Source organism: Amblyomma maculatum, chromosome 11, assembly GCF_055883805.1.
Source record: "Amblyomma maculatum isolate TAMU_Amacu chromosome 11, ASM5588380v1, whole genome shotgun sequence".
NCBI lineage: Eukaryota > Metazoa > Arthropoda > Arachnida > Ixodida > Ixodidae > Amblyomma > Amblyomma maculatum.
The window spans coordinates 29,513,922-29,532,486 of NC_139354.1; the positions used below are offsets into that span (position 1 = coordinate 29,513,922).

The 18,565-nt window shown below is 45.3% G+C and overlaps 2 protein-coding genes across 4 annotated transcripts in view; both read right to left on the reverse strand.

Annotated features, from left to right (window-relative positions):
* The window catches only part of LOC146173287 (uncharacterized), a 37,591-nt gene extending 32,655 nt beyond the window's left edge, over positions 1-4,936 (reverse strand). Inside the window, exon 1 of one of the 3 annotated variants that reach the window (XM_084584590.1) lies at positions 997-1,124. In XM_084584590.1, coding sequence (XP_084440716.1) covers positions 997-1,083 — 87 coding nt within the window. In that variant the 5' untranslated portion in view covers positions 1,084-1,124. Of the gene's footprint in view, positions 1-996; positions 1,125-4,234; positions 4,705-4,826 lie in introns of those variants that run through there. The other 2 variants (XM_084584589.1, XM_084584588.1) reach the window with 2 other exon arrangements.
* Positions 4,937-6,713: 1,777 nt separating this feature from the next.
* LOC146173288 (serine/threonine-protein kinase D3-like) overlaps positions 6,714-18,565 on the reverse strand; it is a 37,747-nt gene continuing 25,895 nt past the window's right edge. Inside the window, exons 14-16 of the mRNA XM_084584778.1 lie at positions 17,489-17,595; positions 15,745-15,830; positions 6,714-10,519 (exon numbers count right to left, since the gene is read on the reverse strand). Coding sequence (XP_084440904.1) covers positions 10,247-10,519; positions 15,745-15,830; positions 17,489-17,595 — 466 coding nt within the window. The 3' untranslated portion in view covers positions 6,714-10,246. The remainder of the gene's footprint in view (positions 10,520-15,744; positions 15,831-17,488; positions 17,596-18,565) is intronic.

Here is an 18,565-nt window from a genome sequence, read left to right on the forward strand (position 1 = left end):
TTACGCCTTCAAGTCTAGAATGAAGCAAAAGCAGCTCCATACAATGGCAGATTGCATCTTGGAACAAGACTGAAAACTCTCTGTTTGTAGACAGCAGCTGCATATTGGCGCAGCACAAGACCAAACAAAAATTAATGGATTTGTCGTAACAAAAGTAACTTTGGGCCCCTTTTTTTATGGCTCCTGTTTTTCAACAAACAGGGTCTTATCCCATTACTCTTCAAGGCGCGCTCAACTAATTTGGAGTATTATTCTCTAGCTTTTAAGCCCCGTTTCTCACAATGCAACAATACACACGCTGCACCAAAGAGCCAAATTATAGGAGAAACTCGGGGAATAGAATGCACACAAAGCATTAGCCTACAGTGCAATGGAGGTGACTCGAAATGTCTGCTGAAAACAATTTTTATCGCTGGATCTCGTCAAATGGCATGCATGTCGAAGGCAGCCTCAGGTGCAGAAACAGTGTCATGTCTGTCAGCCTATGCCACCCTTCTCCTCTTATACTGGTCGTATACACAAGGCAAAACTATGTACATATATGCAGGTCATTGTGAACCACTCTTACAGCATGACTGATGTCCATATGGCTGAAAGCTACTACAGTCAAGAGCTCCAAGATGGACAGCCTCAATAGCTCAAGATTGGTTCAGTCTCTTGTTTCGATGCTAGCTAAAATGCACAAGTAACCCAGCAAAGGATAAAGGCACACAAAGTAGGCAGGACCCCCTGTGATTTGTTTACAACTTCCTGCAAAGTTTTAACATGCCATAATTCCGTGGAAGGCCTCCTAAAGGAACACTAAAGACACCCAAATATGCTATCAAAATCTAATAAACGGCATTTGATGACACTGTAGCTCTACATCGGGCAGAAAAAAATCTAATCATTGCCGAGATATTGCAATAAGAAGTTCGGTTCTTTTTTTTTTCTTTTTTTTTTTTCCGCCGGTCGAATTCAAACTTTTCTCCTACGTAGTAGGGTAGGATGACGCACACTATGACGCAAGAGGAGGCTCCGTGATTGCTGGCCCGTGGGGAGCGAAGGATACTTCGCAGGTGCGTGCCGAGCCATGATCTTCATTCGATAAGCACTTAGGGTAGGCGCATCTGCAGCTCGGAGCTCGTATATCAAGCGCCGCAGGTCCAAAACGAAACTATCGAGCACGTGCGAAGTGCCTGAGCCGGAACATAATTGAAACTGAAGTGGGCGTCTGTGGCGCCGCCAAGTATATATTTATATTTGCCTTGCAACATTTACATTGTCTTTTCGCCGTCGTTTACGTGTGATAAGAGCATGTTATCATATTCGAGACAAAACCTACTACCGCATTAAAACGGGCGACGTAATTCGCATTTGTCAGCCTCCGAGATCATTTGCGCGTCACGTGATTTATGGTTGCGAATCTCAGCCGTTTCGGCTGTGGCGGCGATACCTGTATTCCTGTTCTTCCTCTTTTCTACCTAATAACAGCTCTGTTTTCAGTAAGAGTGGCTTTTTTGTACCAGGAACTGGCATTCTATCGATGCAATCCCACTTCATTTTTCTCTTTAGTGTCCCTTTAAGTCTGTTGTTCCATTGTTGGTTAACACAGCATCATTAAAGTATATTCATTGGTTGTGTTTTTCAGTGTTCTACGATGGTGCTGCATTCAGCTCTGTAGATGTCCTTTTTATCATAAAGAAGTTTTAGAGAAAGATTTTGCAGCCCATGTATGCCCACAGTGACTGACTGTGACAGTTGAATGCCATCATGATCATTTTTCTTTAATAGCCAGACTAAGGACATTTTTGCCTCAACTGTCTTTTCTTTTTCTAGTTAGGCAGACTCCTGTAAAAAGATGTTCGCCTCGTTGTCCAAAGTTCCTCGGTCACCAATTAAAATATCAAAGCTTGGTTTCCTGCGCATTTCATAATTTTTCTAGAGTAACCACCACACGCAAAGTAGAACATGTTGATAGAATGGTAAGTAAGGAAGTCGACCACTGGATGCTGTGCAAAGACAAGAATGAGAACAAAGAAAATTGCTCACTAGGGTGTGCCTTCTATGTACCCCACCTAGACAAAATTGAAATACAGGAAGCAAAAAAGTCTTCAACACAGTAACTTACTCAGCAAACAAATGTGGGAAAATAATTAGGGGCTCATTGCAATGTAATAATGTGTAACAATGTAACTTGTAATTCGGTTTGTCAGTGTTGTAGTCACAGAACAGTAAAGTAAATGTAGCCATGAGCATGGAAAGGATTCATTGAACATCTGTTCATGTAAAAGGAAAATGTATGTATGTATGTATGTATGTATGTATGTATGTATGTATGTATGTATGTATGTATGTATGTATGTATGTATGTATGTATGTATGTATGTATGTATGTATGTATGTATGTATGTATGTATGTATGTATGTATGTATGTATTACTTGCTTTTAAGTCGTATAGTAGAAATGGCACTTCCATACAATTTCTTAAATGCTACTTCAATCGTGCAACTAAGCCAGTAACCATAACTTTATTGTGGTCACAAGAGTAACAATAAATCTGTTCAAGTTTCCAGTCATTTTTCTCTGCAACTTGGCAGCTTCAACCCTGCAGTAGGTCAAGCAATGCCTCTACAGCATCGAAATAGAGAGTGTGCACAATTTGGGGATAAAAGTTTGCATTGGGGCCAATTTTGAGACGTATGCCTCCTGTTCTTTCAAATCCATTATTAAGCCGACTAAAAAAATATTTTTGCCACTACTGCTGTCACTCTTGACACTTGTACATTTGAAGACTACCATCCAACATACCACTTGATAAAATTTTTGAACCTTTCTTGATTTCTGCATTTAAAATGGCTGCCACTGTTTTCTGCACTGACCCTATAAGGTACGTGGTATGAGACGAAGTGACTGACTGAATACGCAGTTTGCATTGACGTTACAGCGGTCACCATCTTTGGGACCAAAAAGCATAAAGCAAATCTGAGAGCCTTGCCATAATTCACTTCTCGCCAACTGCTGGTTCTCATGTACACTGCAGAACCTAGCCTCTATACCCAAATTGGCACCTATGACGTCAAAGGAAGGGGAAAAAGTAATTTAATGACAGAAACAATGGAGAGGTCAGCCACTGATAATGTGACCCAGTGAGGCAGAAAAGAACCGGTACTAAAGAACCCGATGCAAAAGTTCACTCCAAATATATATGAACTGAGATGAAAGAACAGCAGTGAAGAGAGTGCACAGGCAAAGGAGACAGCATTGTTTTCTAACCTTTACCCGTGATACATCTTTTCTCTCGTTTATTCATATAGACATTTTTTTACCGGCTGGACCTATCCCACTCTTCAATCTCTAGCTTCCAAAAATGCAAGGGGGACCACCCTTTTTTCTGTTACATCAACTCAACATTTTACCATGCATGAATGCATCAGGAATGATGCGGCATGAAGTGAACATATCCACCTTAAAAAAAGATGCTGTCACTTCGTCGTTATCACAAGAAATATTCACAAATGACACTCATCACGAGCCATCACCTCACTTCTATCAACCATCAATTTGTTCACACCTTGGGCAACCCCTTGACCTAATGAGCTGGCTGTAGTAGGGTATTGCTGCATTCTTCACGCAGTATTACATGACCAAATTGGTATTTGAATCCCTATGAATGACATTACAAAAATAGTGGTTAAGTTAGAGAAATAAGTGTAACGACAATAGACTCCTGTCCAGTATCATTACATTTATGATTTGCTAACCTGCTCAAAGCATGACATTGCACGAACTCAATTTCTAACCTGCATTTTTAGGGTGCTAAAAGCACGCGAGAAGAAGTTCTGCAGACAAATGAATCTGCAGAGTACTTGGATGCTTCGGGCAAAGATACAAGGCAATTTCAAAATGAGCTGTCACAGGAGACAAATCGAGGCAGCCAGGAAGAAAACCACATGCAGTTTCTATGCAGCAGCCTGTTTACTCCTCCAACGCCTGCCTCGGTGTACTTGGTCACCGCCCAGCTGCGGGCCGGAAGATTGAATTATGGCAATTCACTCGATGCTGTGGTGTTCCTTCAAACCGTGCGCTACCGCAATGCGCGCGATGACCATTATGTCAGCATGTCACGTTTCAACCACACCTTCGGAGACGGCTGGACGGCAGAAACCGCACCAGCCAGACATGCACCGCACGCTTATGCTACCAGTCTCAACGCCAAAGAAAGCCAAGTGGCTTTGAAATCGACGTGCATACCTTCGCTTTGTTAACGAAGCCCATCATGAAAATGAGCTCGTCAAGGAAAAAGAAGTCGATGCTGTGATCGCGATCAACTTCGGCATGTTTATTGGCACTGCACTCTTACATGTGTCTACTGTGACAGTCCAGCACAGTCCAGACAAGTAACACCATAGCAGTTGTCACTTGAGGCGTAAACTTCATCATGCGAGCGTGAAATCAATTTGAACACAACGCAATTAATCTACGTTGGGCTACGAAAACAGCTCACAGCAGACCATCAGCGCCACTCGGGTGGCACATGAGGAGGCATTGGCGTTACCCATACAATGATGACAGTATGATTCGCCAGTCAAGTTAAGCGAACATATAAGCTAATGCTAGAACAACAAGTAAGAATGAGAATTTCGGAGCTCCACCTAAAAAGTGGAACATAAGCGGTGGAACTCCGACGCGCCAAGAGCCAAGCGCCAAACAAAGATGGCGTAGAACAGGACCGCGCCTCGGAAAGACCTAACACGCTTACACAGACGAATATCACCACTACAAGGTCGGCATAAAATTACGATAAATGTCAAATGGAAATTAAAAGCGCTCAGATGTGACTCACGTTTACGCTGGTAGCTTCCAGGCGCATTTTACTTGATCCATCGTGAAATTCACTTCGGGATAAATAACAGGTAGTAGTAGAGAGATGCATTATTGAATATGCCTCTAGATAAGCATTAGCAGTATAAAGCCTGAAACTGAATGTTGGGCAGCCGCTGCATTGATGTCTTACATTGTAAAGTAAACTTACAAGCGACGCGAAAAGCATCAGACAAAAAGCAGAAACCAAAGGGTTTCTGCTTCTTGGGGGGAAAAAAATTTTTAAAAGCCGAAAGGAGCATTTGACCCACGCATCAATCCTAAATTTTGCTTCAAAAAGTGACTTCGCATGCTTGTAGATTGTAGCGGCCTTCAGAAGGGCTCCAAAAGAAAAATGGGAGATACGATAGCGCCTTTAAATCCGGCTTTTCACTCCGTCGATTGTTTTATAACTTTTACTGCGAAAGCAGTACTACGCCAGGCTTCGGGCCGTCGCGTAGTCCGTGGCCGCAGTCACGAATGGCCTTGCACAGCTGCGAAGGGGAACAAGGAGAAGAGGAAGAACGCTCGGTCACCCGCAGCTCGGTTCAGCAGCGTTGAACCCTTCTCATTTCTTAAGTTGTTTTTGGGCAGCATATGCTGCCAAAAACGACAGATATCTGTCTTATGGGCAGCATATGAAAATGTAGCATATCTATCTTACAGCAACTTTCTCTTATTTGCTTTCACTCCCCCCTTCCCTTAGGCCCGGTTCAGGTGTTCACAGGAAGTGAGATACTGCGCCTTTCATATAAACCAACGCAATTTTTAAAATCAGATGCATGCGTTTTGGTAATAAAGAGGACTGCTATTGCTTGTGTCAAAACCTGGTCAGAAACATGCCTTGTAGGAAAGGCGGCGGCTCGTCATGCAAGTGTGAAAAAGTACCAATTTGCGAAGTCCAGCTTTTCTGGCAGGAAACCGCGGTCGCAGTGGCTTATCGTTGCTTTCCTTTTTGTTAAAATAAATCTTTAAAAAAAAAAAAAAAAACTAGGGCGCAACTCTGAAAAATGTTCTGTTCATACAGTCCGGAAGTTTGGTCGAAATCAGGAGTCCTAGGTGGCTTCGACTTTTTTTTTTTTTTTTTTTTGCTGGAAATATTGTTTTATGATCCTTTTAACAGGCATTTCCGTTTCACATATGCCCACCAGACGCCTGAAAATTATCAAAGTGAAAGCATTTCTTGTCATGCAAGTGGCATGAACAGGAATTGTCAAGAGTGTGTCAACAGTGTATGTACTCATGAACTGTCAATAGATAAAAAAAAACATTGCAGAGACAGTTTCAAACATGTGCAGTTGATCATGCCTCGTTAAAACTGCAACACTTGTGCTGTGTAGGAAACATAGTCTTGATCAAGCTACAACTGCAACTCTCTTTCTCACGCTGTGCAGTGAACATTGTTGTCTTCATGAAGCTCCAACTGTGTCGGTCTTTCATTTAACCTAGGTAAATACGCCATACACATTTGCCACCTGGGCGAGTGTGGACAAGGTCCGCGAGCGCAGTATTGGGCGAATCCTCCAGGCAGTGTGACAGAACTCTCAATGCTTTCGCACTTCAGCTTGCAATAAGGTGAAATGCACCCTGTAATTTTTGGCATTATGTTATAACAGCAAATTTTCTGTGGCTGTGTACGTTCTTGACTCATTATTTCAAGATGCGCATACATATGTCGTTTCTCCTTTTCTTTTCATGCATAACACCTATTTAATTTGTGGACATGGCAAGGATAAAGGCGTCGCGTACTACCACATATCAGCAAATGTTCAACAGTACAGTATCGTAGTGGAAGTGGATACATACCTTCACATGCTCCCATCAGTCAAGAATGGGGACGAACCCCCAAATAAAGAAAGGACTACAAATACAATGTGTAGAGACCTTTATGCAATGTGCTTGAATGATGTATCAAAAGAAAAAGAAACAAGAAAACAGGCAAGAGGTTATGGAACACATCTCATTTTAACACACACACACTAACAAATTTACTCAAATGCCATGGCTTAAAATGCACAGCAGAGGAATGCGAGGAAGCCATGGCTGTTTGGAAACGAAGAAATTGTGCCCTCAAAGTGCCTTTTGGATTGTCCTTAGCCGTTCCATGCCATTTAAAAAGAGTCAGGAATGTGGAGTCAGTGGTATCTGTCCACCAGAATGACATATTCTACCATGTCACCTACATTAAAGAGTTGTCAAAAAGGGGTCAGCTGCGATGTAGGAGAAAAAATCACATACGCGACATGGAATGCAACAGGAGGCAAAATGGGGAAAAAATGCGGCTTGGTACAGAGTTCCCTACAATTATCCGAGGGGAGACACCTTGGTGATGTTATCACTGAACACTCGTGGGAATGCGAGGAGGGAGCGATTCATATTTGACTCATATTTGTTCGTTGTTTCAACTAGATTGCAGCTGCTTCGAAGTTTCTCCGTCACTGTGGTTCGCCAATTACTTGAGACCTCTTAGTGTAGGATCATCAAAGAAAACAAAAAACAAATTTTACTTCATTTTGCAAAATGCCAACACCCACAGTGGCAGGCAGCCAAAAGAGCAGCTTGCCGGGAGCCAAACTTTGAAGACAAAGATGCAATCTAACCTACCTAAAAGTTGGAATTGCCCCCTGTCCTTCGCTTCCATGCAGGACATTATGTAGTTCGAGTCAGAACAGTAGTCTTGTCATTATTAATACCCAGATTATTTAGCAGAGAAACCCTGATGAACTTAAGTAGATGTGAGCCACTGTCCTCTCAAAGGCCAGCCTTGCTATCCGCGTCTAGATAGCTGGAGCAATTGCTTGTGCTGTTATCAGGAGCTCACTCCTTTTCTCTGACGACTGTACTGTGCTGTGCATAGCCAGCATCACAATTGAGAGCTGCATGGCATGAAAAATAGACACAGCAAATAATTTGTCCATCAACACATTTGTAGCACGTTCACCGAGGTCCCCAATAAGGGCAGCTAAAAAATTGTTCTTCGATGCAGTGCGCACAACTTAAAACCAAGGTCTACCCTCCAAACATCCGTTTCTTATTCGGTGGCACTTATAACTATACAACACCAAACTACATGGGTGCCTTTACTAGGCCGTACCACAAACAGTTAATGCCGCAATATAGAATAAACCTCCAAAATGGAAGGATTTCAAAAACCCTGCTGAAACCTACTAATGAGCTCGCACTGGGCAATTCGTGGGATATAAAAAGCCTGTCGGTATTCAAGTTGCACAGGCATAAAATTCGACGGTCAAGCCACTGTTCCTGTACTTGTGCCTGCAATTCGGCAGCTAGTCAGCAAAGTTAATGACCGCCTCGTGGTAACCGAAGCCTAAGTAGCTTTTCCACCACCATGACACAGGCAGCACAAACCATTGGCCCAATATTGGTACTATACTGGTGATGGCCGGCCCCGCATAGGACTGATACATTGCCAATACAGTGCCAATATTGGGCTAATGGTGGCATCAAGCAGTTTCTCCTTCCCATCAGCACAACCAGAAAGAGGGACAACAGCTGTTCCCCACAAGACCACAAATGAATACTGCATCCACACTGAGGTCGCATGCTGCGGCTGATCTCTCAAGAGTGACAATGCCCGCATGCGAGGCTTGAGCTTTTTGAACGGTTTGCTCCCATGGCCATGGCATTCACCCTCCCCTCTCATTATTTTTCCAGTTTTTTTCAGTAGCCAAAAGATTGCAAGGAAGCACACTGGAGTCTCGCAACCAGTCACGAAGCCCCCGGCACAAATTGCCCACTCCTTCCCGCCCTCCAACTAAATCTAACCTTACGCGTGTTTTACTTTAGTAAGTCTACCCATTTGACACAACGGGTCTACGCTTTAAAATATAAGTTTAGCACCATCTCTTGGCATGCAGCAAAGCTTGGCAAGGCAGATGAAATCAGCAGGCAGATATTGTCAACTCCCATCTGATGGCGTCCATTTGCTGCATACGATGATGTGGATCAAAGAACTAAACCATCTCCGACGAAAGCTGCTCTCGAAAGTGCTCAAAAAGCCAAGTTTCCATGGACAGCGTGAAGTTCTTGGTAACCCTTACTGATACAGGTCTGCCTTACGGCCTGTACAGTATTTGCAGAACCTTCCTGGGATTTAAGGCTGACTCTGCACTTGGTGCAGGCAACATAACACAGTACTTTTCCTAGTTTCTTAGAAATAGCATGACAGCACTGACCAAATGGCATTTCACCTTTCTATGAAGGACTGCAGAGATGAAGTGGACAGCTATGACCTCAGAGAGCTCACCACCTGCAGGGTTAGTCGTCCCGCTGACAAGACATTAAGCTGCTTGTACCTTCTTTACATGCGTTGATTCCTTACAAAAGAAATATTGGTTTATGGCTTGGTTTATCGGGTTCAACATCCCAAGGTGACATGGCTATGAGGGATGGAGTATAGTGGAGGGCTCTGAAAATTTTGACTATTTGACCATGACCTTGGAACCAGAAGTCAAGTGCCCTAGCCACTGACTCACCCCAATGGGGTTATAACGAAGAAAAAGAAATATAGAGATTTTGAAGCAACGCTTTTCCCAGCAGGGATGCTGTGTCGTGTAAAAAATATTGCAGGCTGAAGGTGATCATTAGGCACAACAGCCCTTGGCACTATACAGACCCAAGCATATTACACCAAAAATGGGCACAGACTGCAAACAATGACACTTTGTTCATGTAGTACCATGTAGTACAACTAGTGTTGTTTTACACAGTGTTTCGTACAGTTATGCCTGCAACTAAACAGCAAAACCTCACATGCCTAGAGATGGTATTTGAGTGAAGCAGTACTTGTGCCAGGGTCGCTTACTAGCGAGTTTCAAAAGATGCAGTAACTGCAACCAACATATATGCAACCCTCATGTGGGTGCTAGCCACAACCACCCCTCAACTGGATGCATGCTCTGTCTTGCAGGTTTCTATAGTAAATCCCGCAAAAAGTCCCAACTTCGTGACAAGCCGGAGATCACCATGGCCACACGTGTGCTCCCCAGAACACAATAAAAATGCATCTACACCAGCACCCTGTTTCCTTAAGAGCTTTCTTCGTACCAGTTGCAAAACTCCCCATGTAACTCATGTGCTATCAAAATCTTGGGCTCCAATTGGGCCAAACCTTGTAAGTTAGCAGACTGTCACGCCACCCCCGGCACTGAGATAAACTACTCAGTATTGTTCAAAAACCCGTTCAACATAGTGGAGATATAAAAGCTGCAGTGCCCCCGTGAGAGTTACCTGCACAATTCATGGGTGGCACCACCATTCGGAGTAATGGCCTGATTTTGATTTGGAGTTTTGTAACTGGTAGGCCTAAAGATCCCTGGCTTCCCCCAAGGAAAATGTAGGAAACTCGCGAGAGAGGGTGCTACGCAAGGGGAGAGGGGGAGGTCAGAGACGGATGCGACCGCAGGTGGGCGATGCTTCTTCCTCCCGCTGCACGGACAGACGAGGCCGGGCAGGTGCGTGGTGACCGGGCTGCTGCGACTGCTGCTGGGCTGACTGCTGAGTGGTCAAAGGAGCGGTGGGTGGCGCAGGTGCTGGAGGTTGCAGTCCACGCTCGCGCCGGTATGCCTCCCAGCGGGCATCGTCTGACTCGTGGCTTAGGTACCGAACCCCGACCTGGCTCTCCAGCTCGCGTATGTCGCACCACGTCTGATAGTCCTGCATAAGAACATGAGTGTCAAACAACCAAGCTAATTGTTAACTACTATGGTTAAGATGGCACAGCAAGGGATCCAACACTATAGACAAAATAACACAGAGTAAATCTAATATTACGGTAAAGTGTTCAGAGCTTAGTGTCCAAGCATAACTGCCAAAGAAAACTTCCAGAATTTTGAGGATTTCCAGAATTTTATCACTGCTCACAAGCATATAAAGCACATGGCGACTATGTCAGCAACTGTGTACAGCCCAAGCAAGAAATGCCCTAGCATTAGGCACTTCAACTAACGCAGAAGTCATCTACGCGGTTACAATGAACGTGCAAAGCCTGTAAAGCTCACTGCTTCAACCCTGTGTGACCAAGGGCTGAAGTTGGTCTACCACACTACATTCCCATGGCTTCTCCATACACTCTAGTGCGAATATGAAAGGTGGGACTTATATATTGCATCTGCTGTATTTCTCATGTTGCGCTTTGCAGTTAATTGCATCATTATGTTATGTGCTACCAATATTAACCACACTGAGGGGAAAGTCCTTCTCTTGTTGCACAAATTTGTTTCTTCACAGTACTGAAGGCCTAAGCAAATGTAAATTCACAGTTAATGAATATCCACACCCCTTGCGTCTGTTGGGATCTTCTCTCTTACCTCGACTGAGGCGGTGAGCATGATACCCGTGGGTTGTGCGATGCAAGTGTGCATTAAAGAGCCAAATGTAGTCGAAATGACCCGCAGCCCTCTACTATGGCTTTCTTTTTACCTGAGTCGCCTAGAGGTGTACAAAGGCCCAGTCACTTTACGTTTCTATATAAAAAAGGTGACAAGTTCGGCCATGAATTCAAGCCATAAAATTTCATTCATTACAAAATTTCCTTCCACTATATATCTGCGAGGACCCTTTAACATTTACACATCGTGAGCTGTAAAATATGATTGACGAAATATTAAGGGAAAGCGAAGTAGTTTATTACATATGGATGCGATCACCTCCATTTCAGAAGAGCGTGTTGTCGGGCTAGTTGGTTCTGCATAGTATATAAGAGAAATGCGCAACAACTTAGATAGGACACAGGAAGAAACACATGCAACAGTTCACGAGCGCAAACTGTGCGCTCGTGAACTGTTGTATGTGTTTCTTCCTGTGTCCTGTCTAAGTTGTTGCGCATTTCTCTTATATACTATCACCTCCATTTGCCTCCTCGAACTTACGAGTTCCTCTATGTCAAGGATTCTCAAACTGTCTCAAGGAACCCTAACAGCCATCAATATGAGACAAGGATTCCTTCACTATCACGCGATTTCGTTTCATGATCTCTGTTCAATATGACTACTGGGCAAACGGGCCCTCATCACTTCCTTTTGTGAAAAAAAAAAAAAATTTCTTCAGGTGTTACTGCGATCTGAGCTTCTATGTCGGCCAGCTCTTTCTTTCTTTGTATGGTAGGAGTGTACTTGCTAAGAGAGAGCAATTTACCTTATGCATTACATGAGAACAGGAAGAGATGGGCTTGGGCTTCACGGCGAGCTTTGCGGGCCAGGTCTGGACTTGAAGCTGCGGGCCTGAGATTGGCTCGGATTTTGGGTCTCTGGCCCGGGCCGACCTCGGGCCCCAGATTTAGGACCGTGCAGTACTCTAGTCTGTACCCTAACCCACTCTGCTTGCTTTCAGTTTAATAATGCAGCACCCAAAATTTTCGTTTTCACAGATCGCTGCACTGCCCTCAGGTTTTCGTTAACCTCTAACCTCCACGTTTTTGCTCGACAGGTGCTGCTAGTATAGTCATTTCTCGAGGGACACTGACAAAGTGCCATTCATAACACAGTAGTGCTTGCCAAATGCACTTCACTTCATTCTAATCTTCAAAATTATTCAGCTATAATGGCCCTGATCTGCAGTCATTACCTGCCCCAAGTAGACTGCTTACTACTTCTAACGATTTTGACCAATTGACACTTATAGTATCCTCAATCACCTCGCACCGGGTGCGCCCCAAAACCGCTGCGGTGCCCTGTGCACTGCGGCGGTGGCACCCTGAGAAGGATCAACATCGAGGACAAAATTCAGCCCGCGGGCGCATGCATGCAGTGACACCTTTATTCTGGAGCGCGAATTTGATTGTCTACTGCAATCTCGCCAAACTCAGTGCTCCACACATACCGTTGTAGAAAACAACAACATCAATGGTACGAGGTATCATTCGGCAATGTCTGTAAGAGAACTGAATGATGTCATGGAAGCGGCTACACGGTCGATTATGACATAGAGTGTACTTTCTGATATGCTAAATATTACGGTGACGGCTTGTTAGCTTATTTTGTTTCCCGCATACCATAAGTGAGTTAAATGCAGTCATTACGCACACAGTCGTGATTACTGAAAAACAAGAAATAAAAAGACATGTTCTTTAGCCGTCTTCTGTGGGTAAGGGCCCCGCTAAGCTTAAAAGCCCGACTTCTCATAGCCGTGCCGATCATATTGTAGCAGACTTTCGTGCTAACCCAGAAATGCTTTCGAAACTGCATATAAATAACATAATTCACCTCTCAAAGGCACATGTTGTACATTATAAGCTTGACGGGTCAAAGACTTTGCACACTGCGATGTTAAGCAGGGAATCATAAACAGCCGCTCACTATCGTACGTTGAGGCGCTAGATGATCGGCCCGACGAAAAAACTGGTTGACTTTTAAGCATTCACTGTGTTTACGCTGTGTGAGGTCGGTTGCCATAATGTCTTCGTAACCAGATATGATCTTGACAGCAGTTTATCGACTGCGGCAATCATCCGTACTATTTTCCTCCATCGCGTCAGTCAGCGTGCAGACGCGAGCACATCGAGCAGGGCAAAGCGGCCTCCCTGCAGCGCGCGTCCCGCAGTGCTTGCCGTGATTGCACCCCTGCGAACCACCGATTTTCTGGGTGCGTGACGGGGCAACGAAAAACTGCCCCGGCAAGGGGTGCTTCTGGTGATCGAGGACAGTGGGTGCGCACCGGTGCGGTTGATCGAGGATATATGGTGCACACCGGTGCGGGCGATCGAGAATGCTACAGTCAAATCCGAATATAACGAACTCGGATAGAGCGAATTATGTTTTATATCGAACACTCGAATTTCCGCTAACATTTTGCATATAAAATGTATTTTTTATAACGAACTACACATCGGATATAGCGAACTCAGCACGCGCGATCGGTCGCCAAACGCCCGCCAACGGGCGGGCCTTTGTGCCGGCTCCGAGTTCTCTCCGGGCAGCCCACGCTGCCGGGCCGCAATACTTCTAGCGCATGCCGTTGTCAGATGGGAGGAGGATTGGCGACGGCTCCATTCCCCAAGGTCTCACACAGCGCATACGTCATCACGCGCCCGCTAGGGTGCTTCTGCTGCTTCTGCGCCGATGCCACGCTTCCGTAAAACGCAGGAGGGGCTCTCTACAGCAGCCTCCACGAGAGACCCTCCTGTACGCATGCGCGGCCGTCGCCCGGAGTAGCGTGAGTAGCCTTTAAAATCCGCGACATCGGCCAGCCTCTCTTTGCAGCGCTCCTATTCGGCAGCTGCCTACCATGTGATCAAAGACGTTCGAGCAGCTCCGGACCTATTGCGCTTCGAGAAAGAAGCAACACCGGCCAGAACTGGTTTCAAGTTTGGGCGAAGGGAAGGCAGCCTCCGAACAATGAACGCATCAGTGGCGAACTTTCCCGCATCCTCGGAGCTTTCTTTGTTCGCGTTTGCAAGTCGTGCTGCTGCTATCCTCACGATTCCGGACGTGCCTACGTTGCTGCTGGCTTGCATTCCGGTGCTACATCCTGCAAGATGACGACGAAGCAGCGGCATGCCCTACCGCTTTCCGACAAGCTGGAGATAATTCGCCGCGTTGGCCGCGGCGAAAAAAAGTCTGACGTTGCCGCGCATTTCAAGATTCCGCGGAGCACGTTAAGCACCATTTTGAAAAACCAGTCGGCCATCAGAGCAAATGCACAGGAACGACCAAATGGTGACGGCTTTCGCCACCGCAAGCCGGCTTACGACCAAGTAGAGAAAGCGCTGTACCAATGGTTCTTGGACGTTCGCGCGCGAAATCTGCCGGTCTCTGGCCCCATGCTACAACAGAAGGCAAAAGAGTTTGCCTTCGTCCTGGATCGAGGGGCTGCAACAGCGGTTTTGCAGCCCCTCGATCAGGGGATCATCCGCGCTTTCAAGCTGGGCTACAGGAAACGCGTCGTTGAGCGGCTGTTGGTGAAATTGCGGGTTAACGACGAGCTCAAGATTAATTTGCTGGCCGCAATAGAAATGATTAACCGTGCCTGGCAAGACGTGACGCAATCCACAATCCGCAACTGCTTCCACCATGCTGGACTATGTCGAGAGGATGCAGAAGCTGCTAGTGAAGCGCGCACTGTGCAAGATGACAGCGATGTTGCCACGCTGTGGGAAGAACTCGCTGATGTTCCGGACACTGTGCCCGAAGAAGTTGCCCTGGAGGATTTTCTCACTGTTGACGACAACGTAGCCGTGACAGCGAGCCCGTTGGACTCGGAAATTGTTGCCGACATGCTGGCATCTGGTGCGAACGAGGAGACCGAGGAGCCGCCGCCGGAGGACGATCGCCCTCGCCCGACGTTGCACGAAGCCCTCGCTGCTACCGATCTGCTGCGCCGATACTGCTCCGGAATACAGGGAAGCGGACTGGAGTTTGTGGAAATGATGTCGCGTGTGGAAAGTGCGATTCTCGCTGATGGAGTTAAATGCAGTGTTCAGGCGAAGATCACTGCCTACTGCAAATAAGTGAGCATTTATCTGCAATAAATTTCTTTTTTAGATTCATGGTGAGCGGCACGGTTTTTCTTTAGTTAGTGCGTTTTCGCTGCGCTGTCTGGACATCGTGTATAACAAATTTGGTACTGAAGTTCGTTATAAACGGGTTTGGTTATAGCGAAATACTTTACATAGCGAACAAATTGCGTTGAATTACGCAGTTCGTTATAACCGGGTTTGACTGTATTAGTTCCTCATATCCTTTCTCTCTTGCTCTCTTTAATCCCCCAATCCCTATTTCCCAGTGCAAGGTAGCCAACCAGAAACCTTTTTGGTCAATATCCCTGTCTTCGTTCCTCCTCTCTGTCTATGTCTATCTGTCTCCACTGATATAAATATACTCTTTCCAACAAAACAAAAAAAAAAGGGAAGGGGGGGGGGGGGGAGGGGGGGGGGCTTGACTTGCCTGTAGCCAGGTGTGGACTAGGGACTTGTCCACCGTGTAGCGCTTCCTTGTCTTCACTTGCAACAAGTTGTTGATAAGGTCAACCGCTGGAAGGAACCACACATGAAGAAAAACTGCTGTCAACCTCGACAGAGCACATCATGGTAAAAACAGAAATCAGAGAATCTGTAGCAAGAACACATTATTGGCAGCTGTCCAGTCATCGCCATGCAAAAACTTTTCAGGTTATTTCTTGCCGCACCGAACCAGGCAAGCAAGCGGCATTTGCTGTGCCAAATGTCTTTCCCAATTCCCACAGGCAAACGGCTTGTACTATGACTTGAATCTCAATTTGTGTTGCTTTCAAAAATGTCCCATCATGTTTTCAAAATGGGCGCGATTTGGGATATAGACCTAAGCCCCAAGCATTTCTGCACACTCACTTCAGCCCTAAATGACTGAACGAAACGTTGTACACAGCCCAATAAAATATCTTGGACATATTAGTCAGAACCATTGAGCTTCAATAAAAAAATATGCAAATTTATCAACTTGTGCTAACTTGTATCAAGCAAGAGGCATACTCTCTATATTGGCTTCATCCCACAATAAACTGGTAGGTATGCCTTGCCCTAGCAGAAAGTAGCCCGATTTTAGGCACTTATAATTTCAGAATGCCAATGGTCTGCAGAATTCTTTTATTCTTGTACATTCAGATGACTCCAAAGCCGATAGCTAGCCCAGAGACAGATCGGAATATCATAATGTTTTGACAAAAAGAACTTTGCTCATTTATGACAAACCCTTTAATACAGACTGCTTTAACTCCTAACCGATGCTTTTTTGCAGTCATTACTACCATGGGACATGATGAGCCTCTAAAGTCAGGTAAGGTTCATGATTCTTGTGTGTAAAAATACATAAGACTGCCCGCTTTAGCAACGCTCTTGACACCTCGTCCTCTGGTCTCCTAGCATTAAATAAGCCCAAAAGTGTCGCCACCCATTTCCAGTGCGCATAACGTACAAAAAATTGGGAGAATGCTTAAGCTGCATCTTTTAGGGTACGATGCGGCAACGTTAATGGCTCCCGCTTGCAAACACTTGTTCACGTGCATTCACAAGCTATACATATTAATTTTTGCCTGTTATCTCGAACATACTAATTAGAATGCAGTCTTAAGCTAGCTGAATTTATCGAAGACCACCCCACGCAGATACAAAACCCTGCTTTAACCAAACCATACTAGCGAGCGTGCGTGGCCCAGGGGAAGCGTGTAACTAAAAGCCAAGGATCCTCGAAGGCTACATTCCTATCGCACCCTACCGTCTCAAATGCAAAGCACGACTTGGCAGCATGTGCCAAAATCGACCACATCATGCAGTCCCACGATGTCACACAACCCGACAAACAATCGGTACACAGCCATGCCACCGGTCACTTGCTCGTCTCATTCCTGTGATTTTTCACTCACAACGCCAACAATTCCAACAGATTGACGCCATATTTTCTGAGGAATGGGACCTTTACTGCTATCACATTAAAAACAAAAAACAAATCTCAGCCACCAAAATTGGGCCTCTTCAGTTATGTCCTCTTCTAGGCAGCTACATGGAAAGTACTGCAAGTCAGCATTGCTACTGTCTTCAGCAGTGTTCTAAAGTTTAAATTCATGGTCCACCCTGGATCCTGCTGTTTCGTACGGCGAGTCTCCCCTCCAATGACAAAATGCAAGCAGGGCCCAAGAGGGAGACAAGACACGCACCTTCTGGGGATATGTCCTTCCACGGGTTGGGGGGGTACATGAAGTCGGCATTCTGAATTTGGTCGTTGATGTCCTCTTCTTCGTTGAAAGGGAACGTCCCACTCAAACTGCACAGTAGGGAACAGTTCCATCAATCAGCACCTTCGCCAATCAATAATGGTGGCAGGGTTACAACAACAACAACAGACAGAGACTTCCCGCTCCGCTGACATCATCCAGAAACTTAATTAAAGAAGCTGCGACAAAAGGCTACAGCTAAGCAGTCAAAGCAATTAACACATGCGTAGCTTCTCCAATAATTTGGCATTTAGCTTTTCCTGCTGTTTCCTTCTTGCAAACAGGGATTAAGTCAAAAGAGTGAAGCAGTACAGAAGAAGGTTTATTTTTATTCATCGGAAAGGAAAGGATGATAGAACCCCCAAGAGTAACACTGAGTCACGTCACGCATAAGAAAAAGTGTCAACCAGCAGTCAATTTTTATGATAGGATGCAATGTGGTATTGTATACAGCATTTAACACTTTAAAGGCACATTACATATGAGGGATGCCGTAGTCGAGAGTTCCAGTAATTTTTAGTATGAGGGGTCACATCACACAATGCACGGTCGCCTTCAATTTGGCCTTCTTAAAAATGTGTCCGCTGTGGGCAGGACCTAGTTTAAACTAGTGTTCTTGGGATGAGCAGCTGAGCTTCCTGACCACTAAATCACCGCAGTGGGGCCACATGGCTACGGAGCAGTGTCCACGGATGAGAAAAAGACCGCTCTTGTTGTCTGTCCTTTTTTCGTCCATCGTCCGTGCGCACTGCCCTGTAGCAACGAATCTATATTAACCAGGCCAAATTAGCCGTTCTAGCAGAGCCACAGTTTAAATAAATAGTTAGCAAGCATGAATAAGGTTCGCAGTTAAAAGCACAAATCCACCGCTCTCTGTTCATGTCACTTTACGGTGAACTCATATTCATGCCAAATTTATTTTCAGTTTGTTAGATCCTCAGTAATATTGTGGTGGAGCCCAGATATACATAGCCAGGACATACCGAATTATTATTTTACATCAAAAAGTCAAAAACGTTC